The sequence below is a fragment of the Leptonotus elevatus genome, chromosome 7, assembly GCF_054856555.1.
Source record: "Leptonotus elevatus isolate MCC_2025b chromosome 7, RoL_Lele_1.0, whole genome shotgun sequence".
In the NCBI taxonomy this organism is placed as follows: Eukaryota; Metazoa; Chordata; class Actinopteri; order Syngnathiformes; family Syngnathidae; genus Leptonotus; species Leptonotus elevatus.
In genome coordinates, this window is record NC_141245.1 from 16,239,260 (window position 1) to 16,263,008 (window position 23,749).

Sequence of the window (23,749 nt, forward strand, 5' to 3'; positions counted from 1 at the left end):
TTTCCCGTAGCTTATGTGGCTCTCCAGGCAGTAGGGGTGTAGGAGAGGGAGCCGAGGCTGAGGAGTCCGCTATCTCTAAAGGCGGTAAGCTCATTTTTTAAATGAGTGTAGGCGGAATGTGTTGTATGCTGAGTTGGTTAATGGAACTTGAAGATAAATTTGTGACAAATATTGGCACACAGACCGCATTTGTAACCGTCTCTGAACAATGTGAAACATTATTATCCTATAAAAACACATCTTATGATTTATGCTGCTAAGGCCTCGCTTAGATAATATGTGAAACATATCGACCGAGAAGTAATCTACTATCTATTCTACAGTGACCAGATTTCTCAAATTTAAGAACCAAGACACTACAATTTCACTGAAAATCAATTCTAGAGTAATGTGTAATGTGCCGTTTACCTCACGCTGGTCCCGCATTATACCATTGGAAATATGCCGCAAGAAAAGCTCAGCTTGAGTTAGGTCTGACTGGCAAGTGGCAACTGCAGCGTTATGCTAGAAGGACTACATTTCCCATGATTCTTAGACATGTAAGCAGGAAGTAGTTCTGATGAAAACACGCATGAATCGCTATGACAACTGTGTGATTGACATATACTTGGCACAAACAATTGGCTTGTTGACTGGACTAAAAAAAAAACACAAAAAAACGGGGATACCGGGACAATTAGACTAAAAACTGACTGTCCCATTTAAAACAAGATGTCTGATTGGGCTTCTTTTATTTATTCATGCCATATAAGCCTTTCTTCTTTTCCTTTTTAAATTTTTTTTTTTTAATCAGCTTTATAAGCCATTTTTTTGACTTATTTAGTTTTGTTATGTGTTCTCTAATTGTATTCTTAAAGGGGGAGTTTGCAAAGCTAAAACTGCTAACAAGATTTTAATTTGAACGTAGCCTCACTTGACTAATCCCTGCCGCCCTCGAGTCTCTGCCGTGTTGATCCCTAGGAATTGAACAGCACCTTGTTAGTCACATAAAGAGTTAGCCTATCTGCTGTATGAAGATAGCAGCAATATGTATTTGTTTTCAAGGTGAGGCTGGAAACTTTTTTTGGGGGGGGGGGGGGGGATTGCAAACTCCCCCTTTAACTATAGATGCTCACTAGCATGGCAACAACAACAACAAACGTAATGAAGGCCCCAAGACAGTATCAGTTCAGTAACCTCGTATCTACTATGTGCGAAAGCTTCAAGTCTCCTAACTGTGGTCTTTTGTATTATTCATGTAGCTTAATAGCACATTTTAGTGTCTACTGCCTGCATTAAAAGTCCATAGAGCGTGACCAGGCAGTGTTTAAGAGCTTTCCCCTTTTTGATTGATGATAAAGAACAAAACGGCCGTTATCACATTGAACTGCAGTAGTATTTCCATCTTTCAGTTACCCGCTGTGATTTTAATTGTGGTAGTTAACATTCATTACATGTACCGTCTTGTGCTGTCTAACTTGAGAGTTATTATGGAGTCACAGATAATGTGACTTTGAGTAACGATAAGCGCTGTTCCTATGTAGGAATTGTATCAGCGTGCTGCGATTTAGAGGAGTTCAATGTGAAGACGTTGTACGACAAACTGGAGGATCAAAACCTTCATGTGGCCTCGCAGCTGGCGCGACATCGCAAAGATACGCAGGAGTTTTACCGGAACATTAATCAACAGGTTGACACGCTACAGGTGAGATTGCATCATATGTCTCTTGAAAAACACTTTCATATACATTTACAATGCATTATCTGGTGTTCTGAAATTATAACTTGTGTATTTTCTTTAAGAATGTATTTGAGAAAATGGACGGTAAAAAGCTGAATGTCCTAAAACAACTGCTGGCATCCCAGAATTCTGCGAGGGATAAACCATATGAGACTGTTCAAAAGATTAATGATGAAGGTAAAAAAATTCCAGTACTCTGATTTGACCTCTAATCATGAAAAATGTATTATACTGTATTTTCATGAATATTTTTTATTTTTATTTTACAATGCCATATTGTTCATCTTACTAAACAGTTGATTATTATTATTATTATTATTATTATTATTATTATTATTATTATTATTATTATTATTATTCCATCCATCCATTTACTACCGTCAATTATTATTATTAAGTATGTAATTATTTTTATTTTTATTTTTTTACTATTATTGCCCAGTTGGCGAATCCCCAGCATTACTGGAAACTGTTCTCAGATCTGTGGAAGCACTTTTGTGTAAGATGAATCAAGAGACTTGGCAGACCCAGGATCAGCCCTTTCTTTCACACATCCATAGCCAGCCTCCTGATGCCATGGAACGTGAACAACAAGCTCAGACTAGTGACAACAATACTACTCTGGTACAATATCCCTTAGTTCAGTTGGTACCATATAACTTCACTAAATTCATTTATGAAAGTATTCATTCCAAATGTTCATCTCTAGGTTCAGTCGATTGATTTGACCCAAACAGAAGCACTTCCCCAAAATGCAAGTAAGGAACAAACCTTCAAAGTAATTGATTAGTTGTATTTCGTTGACATTTAAAATGCTAGTCATTTTGTGTTGTAATATTGTGTGAGAAACATAATTAGTCGCAACGAGTGGGAAACTGCAGTGTACTCTCAAAAAGTTTTTAATTTAGTTCCACAAAGCACAGTTAATGAAGCATTTGATTGTTTGACCCTGAAAATGACTACAGTATTTCTAATATATCCAATAGGAGAAAAGGTTTAGAAATCAGAATAAATCACTTTTCCCCCTTTGACCTTAGAATTTTTTTATTGAAAAATACAAATTAATACAGTGAGATATAGATTATTTATTTATTTAATGCATAAACCTCCACTCGGACAATTTCTTTTTTTCTTTTTCTTTTTTTACTTTGATTTACAATTTTCAAGGCATCACTGAACCCCAATTATAAAAATACAAGTGTAAAAGCTTTACACACAAATTTAAATATTTTTAGAAAATACGAAGAAAAAATAAATATTAAGTGGCAGAATGTGAGATTTGTCTTTTCTGTTTGTGTAATTGTTATGGCAGTGCTTTGTGTGCTTTAATGCTTAGTTTTTGTTTTTAGATTCTATTACTGTAAATTCCTGACCAACATTTCTTTCTTCCTCTTAGTCCATTCACAGAGGACTGCTCCATTTCTCAGTGATGTGGATTTATCCAAGCTAGTCAGCATATCTCCATTGTATAAGACCCTGCAAGAGATCCATCAATCCCTTCAGAATCTCACCCTGGCTGATCCCAGTCTGCCTCTCCCCAATGGTAAACAAACACGAAAAATAAAAAAACATCCCCCTGTTAAGATCACTAAAGCCAACCAAACAGTTCACAACAACCCCAAATAAACTATGTTTTCCCGTGTTCCCACAGTGATCTGTAATTCTTCCCAAGAGAACCCTGAAGTGCACCTCATTCCAACCGCGCTGGACAGCCTCTCGCCTCAGCACTCCGCTGTTTTCTTATTTGGCTGCCGGGTGATGGAGCTGCTTGAGAAAAGCCTCTTGTTCCCCTCCTCTGTGCTCCTGATGCTGGCCAAGTCTCTCCCACTTTTGCCACCGTGCTCTGATAACAACCTGCTGGCACATTTCAGGGGGGACTTTTATTTTGACGCCAGCCATCAAGTTCTTTATCTGTCCGAGGCTAAGCTAGAGCACGTGGGACATTTTGTCGCCACCATTCTTCAATCTATGGCTCACATAGCGTCAGGTGATTGTAAAGGTAACGCCGTGGTGTCTGAAATTTCCTCTTTGGAACCAATTTAACCACATTTTCTATTTATTTCTTCTTGTACTTGTGCCTCATTTTCTGATTCAGTATATTTTTAATCCAGGAAACAATGCCCGGGGCTTCATGCAGGTGCTTCATGATGCTATCTCAGCTTTGAGTCTCCAACTATTCAGCGTGTCTTTCAAACAGAATGCAGCAGAGGTGCGTAGTTGGCCTTTCATTGTCATGGCTGATATTCATGTAGCATCATTTGATTGAATCTCTCTGGCCCCAGGGTGCACTGAGTGAGGAATTTATCAACATCAGAGTTCCCAAAGGAGCGCACTTCACTGAGCATCTATTAGACGCAAGGTGAGCAACAAAAAAAAGTTGAGTCGAGTTATTACGAAGTGCAGAAATAACATGAAGAGTTTTTCCCTTTCAGACTGGAAAAGTACAGGCATTCTATGTTAGAGCAGCTCTTTGCAAATCTCTCACAAAGTACAACTGAGGAGACTCAGACAGGTAAGAGCCTACATACAAAAGCAATTGTAGTGCAGAGTGGAGGGAAATAATCGATATAAACTTTAAAAAAAAAAATAATAATAATAATTAAATAATTAAATAATTACTTTAGCTCTTGAGGCTATTATGACCACGTTAACAGTTCTGTTGTTTTTTTCTAAAATGTATTTTGTATTCCATTGTAACGTGCACTTTTAACATTTTAGCTGCACTCAAATAATTATACAGTTGAAATGTATGGATGTTTTAAAACAAATATTTCTTAAATATTAAATGCAAATGTATTGTACTTAAAAGTTAATTTAACATTACTTGATAGAGGCAATGTACTTGATTTAAAAAAAATAAGTTAAAATCGCTGTAATATGCACAATTTTGAACATTTAATTAAATGATACTTCCACATACCACTAGAGGGAGCCCCTTTACCACCAGTGGTGCACAAACCACACACTTTTCGCTGGGTTCAGGCCTTAAAGAGCACTAATGAACTTTTCAACCTCAATAAAATATTTTCATAAGTCTTCTGATGAAACATCGGCTCAAAACTAGTTGAATGTCACCTTTGCCATGGCCTGAGGAGGTCTGTATCATTTTTACTGACACTAAATAACTTTGAGGAAGATGGTAGGAACGCTATGTGGTTTTCCTTTAGTCATAACATTACCGCGTTTGTCCATATGGCGCCGCCATAATCAAAATAAACTGAAAGTTGCTTAGTGTTGCTTTTAAAGATGATTGTTATATACTGTATTTGCTTACTCGGGCTCACTTGTCCTCTTCATCTTTGAAAACAGAATATATGATCACAACATAATGAATGAAGTGCAGCAATTAGGAGTTTCAAACAGGATGTTGATTTACTAAAACTGTTTTCATCAGCATGAAATTGGCCTGCTGCAATTAGTCAAACAAACCCCAGCGTCTTGTCCTCCGCCTCCACGCCTTTGGGCTTCTAGAATGCTCACAGCAGGCAGTAGTGTCAACTTTTCAGCTGCATTAGTTTCTAATGGATACCTTAATTGTACCCGCCGGGAAATTGATTTGCAGTGCAATCACTGGGCAATTTATTACAACGTCACCATTCACCAAGTGACACATACACACATGTACACAGAGTCAGTGATAAACATATAAATATTTCATATTCATATAGTTTATCAACGGAAATCAGTTGGTTCTGTATTGAAGTACATGGACCATGGACCATGGCCCATGAAACAATGTACATCTGACGGAAAGGGATACAAAAAAGCCCTAACAAGCATGGATGAAATGAAAAATGAATTAATTATTAAGCCTGCAGTGCAATATGGCTGACATGTTTTCGAGAGCAAAGTAAAGCAAAATATGCATTGGCTGGGTGAAGCACACTAAAGGGCAAAATAAATAATTCCTTATAAATTATTAATGTTTCCCTACTGGTTGAAATCAAGACTTCCATGGTTGATTTCGACCATTTTAAGTTAACAAATATGTCTTTTATTGTCGTTATAAAATGATGCATACAACTTTTAACTCATTCACTCCCAGCCATTTTCACTGAAGCAACCCCCTTCACTCACGGCTATTTTACTGGATTTTGACTGATTTTGTAAGGCCCCACAGAATATTGTGTTCTATTGCTATAGAAACATGTCTCTTCTTTCATCATGAAAAAAAATATAGTTCTATCTGTTTCCGTTTTGCAGCAATTAGCATTAGAATATAGCAAATGTTCATCATTATTCACAAATTTGTTTAAAACAGTGGGGAAAAGAGCTCTTTGCAACATGTCCCTTGTTGATCTCATATACTCCGCTGCCAACTGGTGGCCGTTTTTGTAATAACTACCATTGCTTCAACCATTCTCTTCAGTTCGGAGGCTTCATTAAAGCCTTTTGTATGCTCTAGCATAAAAAAAATATTACAAATGAAAACAAACGTATAAATACGTCTTTGGGAGCATGGTCATATTTAAAATAGAACATATTTATACGTTTTTGGGAGCAAATGGGTTACATAGCACTTACTTAAATAATAAAAAATGAAAAATGTCAACCGTATCCCACTGAGGGGCAAACGTTTGCAAGTGTTTGGCTATGTTCAGCACAAACCTTGACGAGAAATCAACATTCACTAGCTTTGCACGTTTGCTTAAAAGACTTTATCCTCATTGGGTTTCACGTGAGCTAGAGTCCATTCCAGCTTGTTTGTTTGCTTGCCTGATGCTTCAACTTATTAATTCCTCTGAGAGAGAGAGAGAGAGAGAGAGAGAGAGAGAGAGAGAGAGAGAGAGAGAGAGAGAGAGAGAGAGAGAGAGAGAGAGAGAGAGAGAGAGAGAGAGAGAGAGAGAGAGAGAGAGAGAGAGAGAGAGAGAGAGAGAGAGAGAGAGAGAGAGAGAGAGAGAGAGAAAAGAACCAGCGCTTTGACCTTAAAAGACGGAAGAGTAAAGCGGAGATATATTGTAAAAGTTGAGAACCAGCCATGACAGAGCAGAGGTCTTGCCGCACATTCATATCTATGGACAATTTAGGGGCTTTGAATGACTTGCAGTGCCCTGTGCCTTGCAAAGTGCAGTGTGAAAAGGTGTATGTGTTATAATTAGTTTTATGCATGTTCTCTGTGCTGGATTCCTTCGGGTAATCCTCTTCAATTCCAAAAACATGCATTATGGTTGATTGAAGAATGTGAGTGTGAATTGTTGTTTATCTATATGTGACCTGCTTCAACTCCAGGGTGCTTACCGCCAGCAGGGACTGGCTCCAGCTCATCCACAACTCCAAAGAGGAGAAGTGTGAGAGAATAAGGAATTATGGATTTGTGTAATACATAACATAAGTTCAAAACTTGTTATTTTCTTGCCATGTTTCTTGGACGAGGATTCTTTTATCTTTGAGCGCTGAAATAGATTTGGTTAACCACCTTTGCACATGAATGCACAACCTGGAAATCCCCCGCATTGAATAATGATAATGGAGTTTTTCAAACAAATAAACACGCCATTTGCAAATGTAAATGGAGGTGTGACCCCATTGGATGTTCGGGGGAGGAAATGATCGCTCGCTTCAGCCTAAAGTGTTCTGGTTCCAGGAGAATGGCCCGATATGTTGCACAGCAAACGCAGAGTTCATGATATTAATGACACCATTATTCAGTTACAATCTGTGAAAAAAATTTTTTTCACCCATTGCGATAAACAATTATCATATTAAACATGTTTAAATTAAATGTAAATCAGTGTTAAGCCTTCACATTGCGTTTTTGCGCCTATTTTTGCAGTTGCACCCGAATGCGGGACTTCAATGGAGGTATGTATATTACTAACAAAAGTGATCTTCTTTCTCTAAGCCCATTAAAAGTAGCTCTTTTCAAGGTGTCCTGTGTGGAAGAGGAGATAGATCGCTTGAACGAGGCATTCTTGGAGCTTAGCAAGCAGCTGCAGAGAAGAGCTCATGTGAGCATGATGAAAAAGGAGGAAGAAGACAACCAGGCTGTGGTAAGAAGATGGATGATTGCACAGTGTGCATACACACAGCATACTCTATGTAAATGTGGCTTAATGTACACTGCTTTTTATATAGCGCTTTATTATGTTTCAATATGACAGTGGTCTTGAATATTGTATTTTCATGACCTTCTTTTTAGAGCTCTTTTATTGAACGTCATCGGATGTTAGAGATGGACCAATATAGATTTTTCAGGGTCGACACAGATTATTAGCAATGAAGGAGGCCGATAACCGATATTTGAAGCCAATGTTATTTTTTTAGTAGAAGGGAAGGGAGCAAAGTTTTTAAAAAAAAGACAAATTCAAACTCTTTGTCGAAATGTTTTTAAGCATATGTTTATTGACCGTGAAATCCTGGAGCGACTGTCTACAAATGACCTATAGATGACATATGTGCCACAAATCACCATATATCCAGTATTTATTTTTATTTTTTATTATTATTATGATTGCCGTAGTAATTGGCAGTGGTAGAACATGCATCACCATTTCAAATTTAATTAATTAATAATAATAATAATAATAATAATAATAATAATAATAATAATAATAATAATAATAATAATAATAATTTTATATGTTAAGGCATTTGTGTGACATAATTATTCACAAAAATAAATGAAAACACCCTATAAATTCTGGACATAATTTGAATTCCTTGTATAAAAATATAATAATAATAATAATAATAATATAAAAAAGTAAAAATTATTTGATGTAAAACAATTTTTTAAAGAGTAGTAAAAATACTTAATTTGCTGGTAACGAGTTACTTTTATTATGAAGTAATTCAATTAATAACTACTTTTTCAAGCAAGTAATGAGTAACTATAACGAATTACACTTTCAAAGTAACGTTCCCAACACTGTTAGTAACACACACTGTGTGGTGTTTCCCATGGCAGCAGAGGGCAGATCCACCAAGCCTGAGTCGTAATGGAGCAATCCTGCTGGATTTGCAGAGACGCTACATATGTCAGCGCCTCGATGAGCTCCAAATCACATTGGAACACATCGGGCAGCGGCAACGAGGCACTATGTCTAGCGCCGGGACGCACGCGCCGGCGGAGAGCTGTGCTGGCACGGAACGTTTGTGATTCCTCCTGCGGTATTCCAGCTGGCCACAGTCGAGGCCAGCAACCAGCGGAGACAGAGGTCTTGGTAAGAGTGACCTTGAGAGTCACATTTCAGCACAACAGGGGCTTCCGAGTTGAAACTTTGACACGCTTCTGGACTAGCAGATTGCACAGGGTCCACACATGCTACAACATAGAGATCAATTTGAAAATACACTACATGCAAAATAAACACTTATTTATTAGCATTGCCGCTACCACCTCACTTTTGAATGCTTTTGTTCAAATAGGCTGTTCATTAGTTTACTCTAAGACAATAAACTTCAACTGAATACAAACGGAGCCCTGTCCTGACCTCATTGACACCGATATGTTATCCAAGCGAGCACAGTATATTTTGCTCTTCTGGTGGCGTGTGTTCCCAGGACGGCTTCTCATAATAGAACAAAGGTGTCTATGTGCCAAATCACAAGGTCAGACCGAGCCAGTCTTCACTTATACTATCCGTGTATGTTCGGCGCACCGTGCCAAATCTCCCCTGAGTGGAAACTGGCTTTACCCTACAGCTGTGTGTGCGCGTCTTATCAATCAGATTAGTTGCAATGTGCCACTGAGGTGTTTGCATCAGCATTGCATCACACGTCCACACTTAGCTGGCCCGGAGCTTAGTGCGCGTGTAAAGCTTTCGTTGTACAGTATTATAATTATGCTTGCTCCATTTATTCAGACACACAAAAGCTATTTTTAGATGCTAGCGCTCATGAATGAGTACTGCGCATAGAAATAGTCTTTTGTTACAGTGTTATGTTTTGGGATTTATCAAGTCAAAGCCGCTCATCCACATCCATGCTCTGCAAGGATCATCAATTAAAAAGTTGAATTTGAGAAAATCTCCGTATTCCCTGAGTTATGAGGGGGGAAAAAAATCCTTCTCAAGGATTCGCAAACATGCGAATCATTCTAAGAGGTTCTGTTGTAATTGATAAAAGCATTCATCAACATTTCTTTTAGTTGACCATTTTGACCACTTTAATACCCGCATCACGCGCATCGGCAGAAGTCGCCATGCATTCCTTTCACACATTCCCACAACGACCGATAATAATCGCTGGATGATCATCGGTCTGTCGGTGGGAAAAGCCCCCCACCCCTACCCCCGCCCTCCCCGTCGTCCCAAAGTTGACAAGTATACAGAAAGAAGTGATACAATTCAACATTAAAAGCAATCATGAAAGATTAAGCATTTTTTTAACGTTTTTATGTGTGAAGTATGACTACAACAATATGAATTGCTTTAAATCAAAGAAAACCTAATTAATTCGTTTTTATGAGACGTTTTGGGACCCCTAGAAATCTCTGGGCCCTAGACAGTTGGTAAGTGTGACCCTGGCCCCAATGTTTTCAGATATAGTCATAATCAAAATCATAATGAAGTAATTTCAACAGACCATTTTTGCAGACCCCTCTTAATGTTTTGAGCGCGGCAAAATCTCATTTTAAAAGAATAACGTTCTAATTTTTTAGGCAAAAAAATAATAATTGTGAAGAAAATTTGGATTATTATTTTTTTTTTAATTTTAATTCAATTTTTTATTTAATTTATTTAATTTGATTATATACAAATCAAAACCATTTTTTTCATTTTATATGATCATATTTATGTTAAATCAAAACCTACAACAACAAAAAATTAGAACATTGCTCCTCAACTGAAATCATTGACTCCCCAAACTGCTATTGTGAACCCCAATCACCTCGTGCATATTATTGGTCTGTATTAATATTAGTGGACCAGCCTGGACACTTCTCTTGTTGTTAGCACTGTCGTGTTATCGAGAAATCAAGATGGAACCGATGTGGTTGCTGTTCTAATGATGATTAAAACCCCGCCTGCTTTCTCCTCAAGTCTGTGCTTAACGATCTACATTCCCAGCATTCCCAGCTGCGCAGCAGATTTAAATGCCAATCTCCATCCGACGTGTTTCATCCATGGCAGTGTTTCGTCGTCATGTTCTAATCTTGAAATCCTGCCAAATCCCTGGAAATCTGCTCCCTTACGGTGCATCTTGCGCATGCACTCGAACCGACTTAAGTGCACGTGGCCTCCTTTTCAAATTTCACATTAAAGCACTTGTTGCTCAAGTTCCTTGTTCCAATAAAACTAACGCAACCCTGCTATCTTCACGGAATACTTGCCGAGCGCTAGGTGACGTTTGAACCCTCCCAGTGTGTGCGCTGTCACCAACCAGGCCTCTTCTGGTCACCATGGCGCCGCATCACTGTTGCTATGGTTTCCTTATCTCCAGGATAGGGCTGAAAGCAGGCCTGCCTTATTTAGGACGCTCGTCAGATTCTCAGCGTGCTGCTGATTTAACCTGAGGACTACTTTCTCCCCTCTTCGAGATGAGGGATAGAAATAGAAACACGAGTTGTGCCCATTCTCAATATTTGTTCCTGATCCGCTTCTAATCCAGTCATCATTTCACACTATTATCTGACAGATTAACAATGCCTGTCTGACATCGTGGCTCCTGAGTATATTTCACCGACGCTTCATCTTCCCCTTCATTTGTGTTGTGTCACAGATTATTACATTAAACACTGTAATCCACATCTGCTGTCTGAATCATTCAGGATAAAAGAAATGCTGTAATTTTGTACATAAATGTCCATTAGGCATTGATTCGTCCATTTTCTATTCACCCTATCTTGTTGAAGGTTAGGGGTGAGCTGGAGCTCATTCCATCTGGCAAGGTGAGACGCAGGATCCACACATTATAGACAAATAACCATTTTCTCTCATTTTCACACCTGCACACATGCGATTAAATTCAATCACACTTACACAAATAGTGCATTTAGTTACTCGACTATAAATGGGAAAACATGCCTATAAAGAAGGTGTATTGCAATATCACAAAGCTGAAACTGTAAAATGCAAATAACTGTGACGGTAAGAACTGAGGAAAACTGAGCGGCGCTAAAAAATCATGTAGCTCCCCGGATTTTATATATATTTTTTGCATTAGGCTTTTACACAATTTCAGGGGCATGCAAAATGTTCAATGGGATTTTAAAAATTGATAATTCATGATTGAAATAACTTTTGGACAATAAAACCATATACTGTAAAGCATTTTATTTAACCACTTATAGTACACATACTGGGACTGGGACATGCCTAAATCACAAACAACCAATGATAGAAAATGGTATCAAAAGAAGGAAACACATTTTAAGAGACGTGTCATTGTACTTATATGTGTGCAAATGTTTGCCCACTTATATCTCCTCAGAGTTTCAATATTCTACTACATTTTTCATGATGTCTAAGTGCCTGAATCCGGACACTATCGGTACTTTATATTATCAACCAGGTGACGTCATGCTTGGAGAGTCAATAAAAATCATCGCTTGAATGCCGTTTTAACGCGCCCATTTAATGTGGTATATTTTGTGAAAATATCCCACCCTACTGTTGTGTAACGGTTATGCCTGCTCATGCAAACAGCTGACTTAAAAAGGCAACACAAAAGTGTGCATATTAGCGGAGGTGGAAGTCTCGCGCATGCGCGTGAGTCCCATTAAGGCAGCGACTACTGGAAAACAAAAGGGAGTGAGGGAGAGAGACAGGCAGGCAGGCAAATGTCACAATTCATCCTTAAATGGCGCAATTAGACTTTAAACAACTTAAAGCGTCGTTGCTGTTATTCGAGGGCTGACAAGACGGAAGCGGCGTCGTTTTTTTTTTGTTGTTGAGTGGAGTACAAATCTCAGCGAGAATCCACAGGTCCTTCGCTTTTCTCCCCACCGCCTCGTCGCTGTTTGTTTTTGGGAAAATGTCGACCGAATGAACGCGTCAGGTGAGCACATTTCAACTCATGATGTCGGCGAGAGGAGGGAAATGATGAAGTTATTAGTTCGCTCGAGTTAGTCCATGTGTTTAAATCTTGGTTGCATAGATAACTAAAGTCCCAGCTTCATTTCAAAATCACGTTTCAATGTGTATTATTTCTGTAGTTCCTGCCATCAAGTTGAAGGTTGTGATTGTCAGAGTCGAGGACGGAAGTGAGCTGCGCGCGCACCCTCTCCGAGGAGAGGCGCTGTCCTCGGTCCTGAAGCCTCCGGAGGGGACAGTGAACTCCTGACCCCAATAAGTGTGGAAGTTCTCCCGCCAAAAAGCCATCATCTACAGCAGCAGCAACTATAGAGAGAGATGAATATGCAAACTCCATCCAGAGTTCATCTGCACATTGTAGTCCTTTTGGTTTGCTTGGGTAAGTATAATAGTACACCAATAAGTCATTATTATGCTTAATTAGTTGGGTTTACTGTATGTGTAGATTAATAGTGCAGCTCCACTAGTAAACACACCCTTCCAGGCTTGAATTTTGTTTTTAGCATTCTTCTCTACCAAGTAGTTTGCGGTGTAGAAAATATTACGTGAGGTATTATTTTGAAGCTTATAAGTGACAGACTTGCAATCTTCTCCATACAACAATTTACAATATCGACAAATTTTTGTGGGGAGGACAACAAGGCCAAAACTGGCAGCATGACGGGAGGAAAACGACAATGAACCGACGCAGACACAGGGGAGACGGGAGACTAAATACACACACGCACACACACACACACTAATGACACAACAAGACACAGCTGGGGCAAAACACAAGTGGCTGAGGGCACTGATTGGTTGACACGAGGAAGGGCAGGATTACACTTAACAAGACCATGGGAGACACCCAAGGAAAAACAGAACCCAAACATGACAAGGTACAGTAGCGTTATCACTTTGAATTTTCAACCATGTGACCATTAGCGAGCATCAGACAAAAAGCCCGCCGACATTAGACGCATCATGAAGCACTCAGTTCTCAGTGGGGCTCAGATCGTTTGTGCAAGCTCATCCATACCGATCTCCTGCCTTACCGTCGTTAAGATGCACGTGTCAAGGAAAATGACAAAGATGTCTTCAAAACTCAAGCTTAACTAAATTATGCTCGAGTGCTGTTTGGCCTTTACCCCACCCCATATGTGGAAATCCGCAATGTAGATTTCCTATAATCCAACGACAATTAAAATCTAATAGAGGACTTGACATGAACCGTGTTTATCCAGAGAATGACTTCTTCAGACTAATCCCATTCATTTCCCCTGTTTAATTGACCCCCTTTCTGTGCACTCGTTCCCCAATACGCTGCATATGCAATGATGGAATCAATGTTGTCACAGTCTGCCTTTGGGTTATATAAGAGAACTGCACCCAATCACGCTAGAGACATCCATGTGGCCAACTCGCAGAGGCTGCTGCTGTCACGCTTCCCTTTCGAAGACATCCATCTTTATCTTGAGAGTCCCTTTTATTCTTCCCTATGCATCCTGTTCACTTGATTCAGCCTCCGATAATTTGACTGTCACGTTTATTTTCCTCCTCCTATACCTTCCTACTATTGTCCTCCACCCTTAAAGCAAATACTAATAGACCGAGGCCATCATTAGTGCCTACTGGCCTGGATGAGCTCGGGTTTGTGATGAAGTAGAGAGTCAAGCCGCTTCCCGGTGCTCACAGAGCTGTAAAATTGAGTGGATGTCACGTTAATGCCTACTGAGCTTTGCCATTTGCTCCAAATTGGATTCAGTGTAGACTGAAGGGCTGCAAGAAATCGATCATAGGCTAGACTGGACCTGAATGTTATGTTACTGTATTTTATTAATAAATCGTTGAAATTCAACAGAAATCGTGTAGTTTTGCTGTTCATTTTATTTCAACAATAAAAGATGTGTAATGTGCAATGTAAGGAGAGGGAGAAAAGTGCATACAATTACCCCCCCCCCCCCATAATTATATGAGCAAAACTATTTTTTCAGGTTCTGTATTAAATTAGTTGTGTTAAACCTAGCTCAATTTTTTTCCATTTGCGCACATTGCAAGTCTGCGCTTTCCACATTCAAATATTTGTTGTTACATGGCACGAGCTTCACGTTCGCTTCCCACGACAACTTCCAGAACGTTCCCCTACTGGCTGTGTTTATTTGTTTCCCCTAAATTGCATGCTGTATATATATATTTTTTCTTTTGGCTATATCTGTGTACCTCTGGGTTATTTTGTTGCTTTGTTGTCCTTAAAAAAAATAAAAATAAAATAAAATAAACATCTTTGTCCCCAGTTTGCGATCAGCTGAAAATTACGTGATCAACAATATTTCCGATCACATGATCGGGATTGGGACATCCTTATGCTTTTTTTTGCGCTATTTTATTTGATTATGAAATCACAAAATCATTACAGTATAGGTACATTTATTTTTACAAAAACGTGTGAATGGTTGTATATAGAATTGATCTGATCTGATTTTCATTTTAGCGATTGTTTTTGAGACGATTGGTATCGGGTTTAAAAGAACAGATTTTGACATTCTATTTCATTTTCTTTTCTTCATTCTTAAACGCCAGAAATTGCAGTACTTGTTTGCATCCTTATTTTGTGCTGCACTGGTGTTATGCTATAAAAAGATTCTGTTGACCTGGTTTGAACCACTTCTGCTCCAGGCTTTTTGCTACATAATGTTTGGGATACTTTTTTTGTTTTGTTTTTGGGTTTGGTTTTATTGAACATATAAACAGGAAGAAAACGCATTACAAGTATAAAATAGTAAAAAGAAAAACAAGAATAGGAAGAAAGAAGAGTTTATCTGTTCAAAATCATATGTTCTATTGAATTAAAATAATCGATGCACTTTCTTTGTTTTTTAATGTATTTCTGATGTATTACATCAGAACTTGATATGGACATATTCAAAATACTCAAAATCCAGTACCTCAGGGAGGCAAAAAGACATCCCTAGTTTGTCTACATTTGCACTGTGATTGACTGGCGAACAGCCAGTTACCCAACTACCTAATGAGGACATAGCTCAAAATAAATTTACATGAGATAAATGGGTGGCTACTAAATCACAAATGTGTATTATGTTAAATTGTTTTATTTGTAAATCCTGAATGATGTGTGCTGTTGATCAATTTTATTTTCTCTGGCTTTACATCCCCTCCCTTGCCACTGCAAACTATTTTCCGCATGACTGTTGAGTTGCAATTCATTTGTTTTCTCTCCCTGTGCTTTTTTTTTGTTTTTTTGTGCGTGTTAGCGGCTAAGCTAACCGTGCGCTCTCTTCGTATTCCAGTTCAACTGAGCCAGCCGGTATGCGTGGACATCCCCTCAGGGACGGAAGCGGTTCTGGGAAAGATGATGAAGTTGACGTGCATCTCTTGTATGAAACGTGAGGAGGTTAAAGCCAAGACCCATGTGGACTGGTACTACATGACCAAGGTGGAAGAAGACGTCACACCTGACAAAACCCTCGTAAGTTTGCTCCCCCCAGTATTTTTATTTATTTTTTGCTAAAATGATGGCCGTATAACGAGCAGCTCGCCTGTTTCGCTTCTCTAGATATACAAGTACGAGGGGGACTTCCCCATGGAGGTGGATGGACCATTCAAGGGCCGCCTGGTGTGGGACGGCAGCCAGGACCTGCAAGACCTCTCCATCAGCATCGTGAACGTCACCTACAACGACAGCGGCGTCTACGAGTGCCACGTGCTCCGCCAGTTCGAGTTTGACTCCTTCACTCCGTCAGCTTACATCTTCAAGAACATCACGCTGAAAGTGAAAGAGGAAGGTGCGCGGTTCAATTACGAAACCTTCATCCCCCCCCGAAACATGGCATGGCACGAGTTCAGATTAATGGGTTGGTTGTACGACTGGTATTCAGATGTTAAGATTGTGTGACGCCACTAAACTTTCACGCAGCGTGCAGCAGGCTTATGATAGTTTGGGATTTTTTATTATAGTTCATTTTTATTTCGTGTTGACTTTTGTGACTGAAATACAGTTACTCTTAATACGTTTCCTAACTGAAACTCCATCTTACGTACTATAATTAGAGCGAAAATCTCCTTTGTTTTCATATTTGTCCATTAATATCATACATAAGCTTTCGGGTTCATTTAAATGTATTTATTTTGTTATTGCTATACATCCATGGCTCCAGAAGAACCAAGATCAGTTGTTTGAGAATTTTTGTATACTTTACTTTATTAAGCAATACTTAGTGTATACTAATGTAATACTTAGTGACTTTTTTTACATTTATTTTGCACTAAAGAAATATTCCATATATTTAAATAAAACGAATAAAAACTCAACTAAAACAAAGCATTAAAAAAAAAAATCCAACAAACATTCTGTAAACACTAATTAAAACTAACTGCACTTTAAAAAAAACACACATCAAAAGTCAAAATAAAAATTAACCGTGATGAAAACCCCCAAACTATTACCGTACCTATAACCCTGTCGGGGAGTCAACCATTTCATTCTGAAGCGAGAATGAAAATAAATAAACATATGACCTCATCAGCTCTCGCCTTTGGCTTTCCCCACTTTGTTGGGGTAAAAAAAGTAAATCTATACATCATATTTAGCTAAATCTCTTTCTGTCCCATACATGAAACCAATTTTTCTATTGCTTTTTTTTCTTCATCTAAATCTGATCATCCAAAAAAACAAACTCATCTCATCACAAATCTATATTTTGTGAGCAGCGTGCTCACCTTTTTTTGTGTCATACACGTTGCTCATCCAACACATTACATTTCACAATATTTCATTCGTTTTCAAGGAGCATTCGTGCGAAGGCCTGACCCAAATACCGCTCCTTTCCCCGCCGCCGCAACCTAAAGTATTAATTGTGTGTTTTGTTTTGTCCGCTTTCCTTTTCACAAGGGGTAAAGTATTCGGTTTCCTGCTCCTTCGACTTGCATTTGAAGGCTTCCCATCAGGCCATACGTTTACAACACAAACGTTAACGTGAAGGTGAAACCTGCACAGCCAAATAAGACACCAGCCTCCATTGCTTACGTTTAGTATGTACTGTAAGTAATTAGTCGTTGCGTAACAGTGGAGGCAAATGTGTTTGTTGTGCCCACAGAGACGAAGCGTCTTTTTGCCTGTACGAGGCTTTTTTTCCCCTTCATGTCCCACTTCTGTGCTATCAAATGTCACAAAGAATCCCCCCGTGTTCTGTACACGATAGTGCGGTATTATGTTCCAGTAATGATGTTCAATGTTGTCAAATGGATTATATAGCCCGTCGCAAACGTGTGTGTGTACTTTGCCATGTAAGCGATTATATTACAATAATAGGCTCTATTTGCCGAGGTTGCACATTCACATCGCTTTCTGGAATTTGGCACCTTGTATCCACCACCTACTGTGCGGCCTTATTCACCGGAGCGAGTTTGAATTTGAATGAGTTGATGATTTAATGAGACAAATCCAAGCAGTTATGTGTTTTATTTGCAGTTTAAATCATGAAACCCACTGTGATTTCACAGAATTAATCTTATTTCACTCTTTAAAGGCTCACTTGTGGAGTTTGTTTTTTTTTAAATCAATTTTACCAGTACAATAATCGAAAGTTGAGATCCTTAAAAGATTACCTTAGTAACCTTTAACTTCACAGGTTGTTTTATTTGTAGCACAAGTGACACAAGACGTTAAAAAAAAATCCGCTTTTTAAAATCAATAATTTTAGTTAACATATTTAATACAAAGATAAATAACAAAGTTATGTGAAGGCAGAATTTTTGATACATCTCTTGTATTTATTACCATTACATTACATTAACTCATTCAAACCCAAAAACATATAAATATGCTTTTTAATACTTTGTCCTTCTCTCTCACATTTTTTTAAAAGCTATAGCATACATAAGGCTTTGATACAGCTTCTGACCTGAAGAGGTTGCTTAAAGCAATATAAGTTCTTACAAAAAACGGCCAGCAGGTGGCAGCAGAGTATAGGAGATCAACCAGGGCCATGTTGCAACAAGCTCTTTTTGCCAGTGTTTTCTGTGAATAATGATGAATTGTAGCTATATTCCAATGCTAATTGCTGCAAAACAGAAACAGATACAAATATACTTTTTTTCCTGATGAAAGAGGAGACTCTAATCTTTCTTTTGGTAGGTTCCATGTTTTTATAGAAATGGAACAAAATGTTCTGTGGGCCTTTCAAAATCAGTCAAAATGCAGTAAAACAGCTGGGAGCGAAAGGGGTTGCTTCAGTGAAAATGGCTGGGAGTGAGTTTACAGACAACCTGAGTTTTATTGTGGGTTGCAGTGCACACCATAAGAATGGCAAGATACTGAATAAAACATTTTCTTCTCGCTTGTGTTTGTGCTCTCGCAGCCAGCCTGGACACCACAGCCCTCTACTCCGAGATCATGATGTACTTGCTGCTGGTCTTTTTGACCTTCTGGCTGTTGATAGAGATGGTTTACTGCTACCGCAAGATCTCCAAGTCTGACGAGTTGGTGCAGGACACAGGGTGAGTGTCATTGGAATGAATGGAAAGCAGTGAGTGGGAGAGGAGTGATAGAAATGTAATTGACAGCCATCAAGTTATGGAATGGTTCGTGTAGACAAGACAATCTTTTTTTCACACAGCGGGATAATGCTGTAGTCAGCCCAGTAGTTGGCAAGTCACTTTTTAAAGAAATATTTTGTGAGCTATTTTTGTCCTGGTTTATCCAAATTTTCTTTCTCTATAATATTGTAATTCATAAAAACATATAGCAATTACGGGAGCACATAAAAAAAAAACCTCAAATTTTTGGGGGAACCTTTGTTTTTTTTTGTATATATATATATTTTTTTTTCAGTTTTTCTATAAAAAAAAAAAAATCAGTTTCACTGAAAAAAAGGGAAAAAAATATTCCCAAAAACTTTAAACTTATTTTTAATTTTTTTATTTTTTTTACCTCTGAAAGTGTCCGTCTTTAGTGAGTCTGCAACAAGTCACTTGGAGTTAAGAGGTAAAAAATAAAAAAATAATAAAAAAACATTTTTTCCTGTTTTTTTTTAACAATTGTCCCCCTATTTTTCTGAATATTTTTTTCTAATTTTCTGAGTAATTTTTCTTGCTGTTTTTTCAGAATAATAATTTTTCTTGTTTTTCTGATTTTTTTTTAATACAGAAAAAAAATCAGTAAAACAGAAAAAAATAATTATTAAGAAAAAACAGAAAAAAAGATACACACACAAAAAAACAAAGCTCCCCCCCCAAAAAAAAAACGCTTCTGTAAGTAATAATGACATAATTAAAATTAAAAACTTTTTCTGCCACACATTTTGCTTCAATTTAATGGATTTAATGCTGCTCCTCCTGCATGTATCAGCTCCTCAATAAGCCTCAGTAATATTCGTCTATATTATCTTTCACACACACTAATATAAGAGTTGACCGCTGAGATAATTGGATCTCTGTTGCTAACCAAAACAGCAGCACATTTTGTCCACATGACCCACTCCAGACCTAGATAGAGGTGGTTGTATCCCACACAAACCTTATTGTGCAACACGATATGTGTTGTAAGTGTTGCCTGACTTTCTGCAGATTGCATCAGTCATTTCAAACACTTAAACGCTATCCAGTGAGGAATTTCCAAGCAAAGAGATGAGAGAAAACAGGACAAGGCTGAGGAAAAAGCAGCCCGACAGATGGACAGAGAAGTAATTGAGTCCGCGCCGCATCTGCTTGTCACACTCGTGTAACAGTAACCTGTCTTTCCACGGAACACATCTGAGAGCGCCGCATAACTCTCGACTGAATGCTCTTTTTTCTTTGAACCGCCGTCTTACCGTCGCCACTCCGCCAGAGACCGAGGGTTTGCGTCACCCTGTCAGCGCTGACAAAGACCAAAAGGCACCTTGTGTAGTCAGCTCCCGCTGGATGGCCATTGTGTTGACGGGGCCCGTCGATCCAGACTGACTGCATCCAAACAGGCAATTTATGTGTGAAGCGGAACAATTGCGGCGCGCGCGTCTGTTTTTGTTGACAATGAAGGCTTTTGTCGGACGCTTCTTAAGACGCACAGACAATTTACTGCACAATGCATTTCCTATTATTCCAGAATAGTGACCGTGCAAAGGAGGCTGTGCATATAATTCACAACGTTTCTGTTCACATTTACAAATGCAATGAAGCCATAAGAAGCTAATTGACCACTCATCTCCGATGCACAGGTGGGCATGCTTTGTGCAAAGTAATTAAAAGTTTACGAATGGGTAAACTTCATCGGTTCCTACAGTTGAGACGGGGAAGTCATTTTTTTTCGGACAAAAATATATATTTTTTGACAATAGTATGTTCTACGGCATTCTGGTTAATATTGCGAAATATGAGTTAAGCAGCAAAATCCGGCAGTTGTTATCAATTTTGCCACTTTCTGTCGAGTGAAAATGACATCGCAGTTGCTCAAATCTCAGGTAGCAACCAATCACAGCACAGCTTCAGAAAAACGGTGAGCTCTGAGCAACTGTGATGTCATCTTCAGCCGACAAGCAAGTGGCAAAAACGAGAGATGGTTAAAAACGGCTGGATTTTGCTTTAGAGCTCATATTCCACAAATGTCATATTAATCCGAATGTCATGTTCAGACTAGTGAGGTCACATACAACATATTATTGTCAAGAAATGTTTAAGGTTGACTTACACTTTAATGGGCTGCGTCATTATTGAACTTCCCAATATGGATGCAGCCTTGACCAATCAGCCCACACTTAATCCCACTATTCGAGTGGTATTTATTTTTGTAGAATCAACATGTTTTATAACGCTGTAGTATCATGCGTATATAATTAGCCAAAGAATAAGAGTCATCTTAACATTCAAAAGAGTTGTTTAAATAATGGTTAACTTGAAATGAGTTACATTATTCAGTAGACTTCAAAATAAAGAGATTATCTTGAGCGAGAATTATTTTTTTTCTATTTGTAATTAAAACTGTTTAGAAAAGGCCGGCCACTCCATTCAGGGACGATTGCATTCGACTGACAAATTACATAGCGCTACATTCAAGTCGGCGTCTCTTTTATAAGTTTCCACGGGGCAGAGAAAATGACCTTTTTTTTTATCAAGAATAGCCTCCATTTTCTCATTATTTCTAATGCAGGAATTCCATTTTCATTTTTAACCGCAGCAAAAAGTGCTTATTGGGCCATCATGATATTAGTTTAAAATGTAAAATGAATTCTCACCGATCCAATAAAGGTTACTTAGTAGCCGCACTCCTTGTGAAGAATAGCTGCACGGCCAAATCGTTCCTCATATTCAAATGGATGCATCGTCAGAGGATTTATTATTATTTTTTTAATGCCATTTCTCAAATGACATGCAGTTGCGCAAATGATGCAGATAATCGTCGCACCATTTGAACAGGGGTGTGCGTGCTACGAATATGATATATTGTTATACTGATTATTGTGGTTGCCTGATGGGTATACTCCAGCTTCCTCCCACGTTCCCAAAACATGCATGTTTGGTTCATTGAAAAGAGACGAAATTGCCCATAGATGTGAATGGTAATTGGTTATCTATAATAATAAACATTTTCATTGTAAAATGGTAAATGGTTCACTTGTATAGCACTTTAAATAAGACAGTGGGGAAATTCACACGCCACAGATGATAAACGCTTCTTGAATTTGCATGTCTTTGAATGTAAAATGTCAAAAGTAAATGTCATTGTGCACATGTACAGGATATAAAGGTGCCTGGCAAGTATGCCATATATATGAAGTAGTAAAGATATATGCAATTCTTCTCTACTACATTTAATGATGATGGTAGAAGTCATCCATCCATCCATTTTCCAAACCGCTTATTACCATAGCGATATCAAGTTGCAGCTATTTATTGTTTATTGAGGGGAGGAATGTGTTCTGCTTTGCCAGGTATTGAAGGACCGCGGCGGGACAATAAAGATCAGCAATCCTGAAAATCAAACCCCCCTCCCTCCTTGCGATGCCGTTTTCCTGTGAAGAGCCACAAATGTCAGTTTATTACCTTTTTCTGGGCGAAACTCAAAAGTGCCCTCAGTTGTAACACGAGTTGAAGATCAAATGTCTAATGTCACGTAAAAAGCGGCTGCACTTCATGTGAACCTGGCCTCTTATTCATACCGTGTAGTGCCTCTGTGATGATTTATAAACAGATACAAGCAAGTCAACACAGTATCCTACTGCTGTTGCGGTTACTCAGCTTATTTATTTTTTATTTTTTTTAAATAGCTTGTACTGTCTTTTATTTTTATTTTTTTGTATTTTATAAACCGTGCACAGCGCCTGATTTTATTAGTATTGGCTAATACCTTTGTAAGATGAATTATACTGCTTTTTTATTGTTATGATGTGCATTGCTGCTATATATATATATATATATATATATATATATATATATATATATATATATAAAATATATGACTATTATCTTTTCCCTGCTGTATTTCTGTTGTAGTTCATCCTCCTTTTCTCCCTGTCTAAATCTTCAATCCATACGCAGCGGTGAGGTATTTTAAAGACACTGCTTTGCCGGTTGTTGCTGTTGTTCGACATTCAGTCAAGGCTTTATCACTACTTTGGAAGATTTTGTACATATTTTGCAATTCATGTCATGTGACACTGCTCCTGTTTTGCAAATCTTTGAGTAAATTCAACTAAATTCCACATCTGTTGTAGTGTTCCTCTGGGGGGGGGGGGGGGGGGGGGGTTGGGATGCGGTTGGCAAGACGCAATGCCAAAGTCAGATTAGAATTTGGGAGTGACCAATCTGTCATAGAATCCAAACAAACGGGATTTTTTTTGGTGTTTAGACATGTGCATAGTCACAACAAATGGTCACAGAGAAGATCTTCAACAAAATAGCATTGCTAGCAATACTAAGCTAGCATTAGCTTGTGTGTATGTTAGCCAAGGTTGCTACGTTGGCTGGTAGCATGATTTATCCATAATGGAGTCTTAATTAAAGTGGAAGTCAACCTTAAACATTTCTTGACAATAATGTGTTATATGTGACCTCACTAGTCTAAACAGGGCATTCTGATTAT

The 23,749-nt window shown here is 38.4% G+C and overlaps 2 protein-coding genes across 13 annotated transcripts in view; both read left to right on the plus strand.

Moving 5' to 3' along the window:
- LOC147171258 (uncharacterized) overlaps positions 1–9,136 on the plus strand; it is a 64,448-nt gene extending 55,312 nt beyond the window's left edge. For 7 of the 11 annotated variants that reach the window (XM_086081275.1, XM_086081283.1, XM_086081277.1 and 4 more), the window contains 13 exons: positions 11–84; positions 1,524–1,684; positions 1,783–1,897; positions 2,163–2,344; positions 2,430–2,478; positions 3,117–3,263; positions 3,372–3,719; positions 3,832–3,929; positions 4,003–4,079; positions 4,153–4,232; positions 7,494–7,522; positions 7,588–7,710; positions 8,628–9,136. In XM_086081275.1, coding sequence (XP_085937401.1) covers positions 11–84; positions 1,524–1,684; positions 1,783–1,897; positions 2,163–2,344; positions 2,430–2,478; positions 3,117–3,263; positions 3,372–3,719; positions 3,832–3,929; positions 4,003–4,079; positions 4,153–4,232; positions 7,494–7,522; positions 7,588–7,710; positions 8,628–8,819 — 1,675 coding nt within the window. In that variant the 3' untranslated portion in view covers positions 8,820–9,136. The remainder of the gene's footprint in view (positions 1–10; positions 85–1,523; positions 1,685–1,782; positions 1,898–2,162; positions 2,345–2,429; positions 2,479–3,116; positions 3,264–3,371; positions 3,720–3,831; positions 3,930–4,002; positions 4,080–4,152; positions 4,233–7,493; positions 7,523–7,587; positions 7,711–8,627) is intronic. The other 4 variants (XM_086081284.1, XM_086081278.1, XM_086081276.1 and 1 more) reach the window with 3 other exon arrangements.
- Positions 9,137–12,354: 3,218 nt separating this feature from the next.
- scn3b (sodium channel, voltage-gated, type III, beta) lies at positions 12,355–23,342 on the plus strand. Of its 2 annotated transcripts, none has more exons than XM_086079701.1 (6): positions 12,355–12,661; positions 12,819–13,075; positions 15,984–16,162; positions 16,250–16,478; positions 19,053–19,191; positions 22,599–23,342. In XM_086079701.1, the coding sequence occupies exons 2-6, from the start codon at positions 13,015–13,017 to the stop codon at positions 22,603–22,605; spliced, it is 615 nt and encodes a 204-aa protein (XP_085935827.1). In that variant the 5' UTR covers positions 12,355–12,661; positions 12,819–13,014; the 3' UTR covers positions 22,606–23,342. The 2 variants fall into 2 exon arrangements, with proteins under 2 accessions (XP_085935827.1, XP_085935828.1); XM_086079702.1 differs by having other exon boundaries at positions 12,853–13,075.
- The last annotated feature ends 407 nt before the right edge of the window (positions 23,343–23,749 follow it).

Coding starts and splice junctions, on each gene's coding strand:
- scn3b (XM_086079701.1), top strand. CDS start 13,015: ATGAATATGCAAACTCCATCCAGAGTTCATCTGCACATTGTAGTCCTT. Junction 13,076..15,983: donor AGTCCTTTTGGTTTGCTTGG/GTAAGTATAATA, acceptor TTCGTATTCCAG/TTCAACTGAGCCAGCCGGTA. Junction 16,163..16,249: donor TCACACCTGACAAAACCCTC/GTAAGTTTGCTC, acceptor TCGCTTCTCTAG/ATATACAAGTACGAGGGGGA.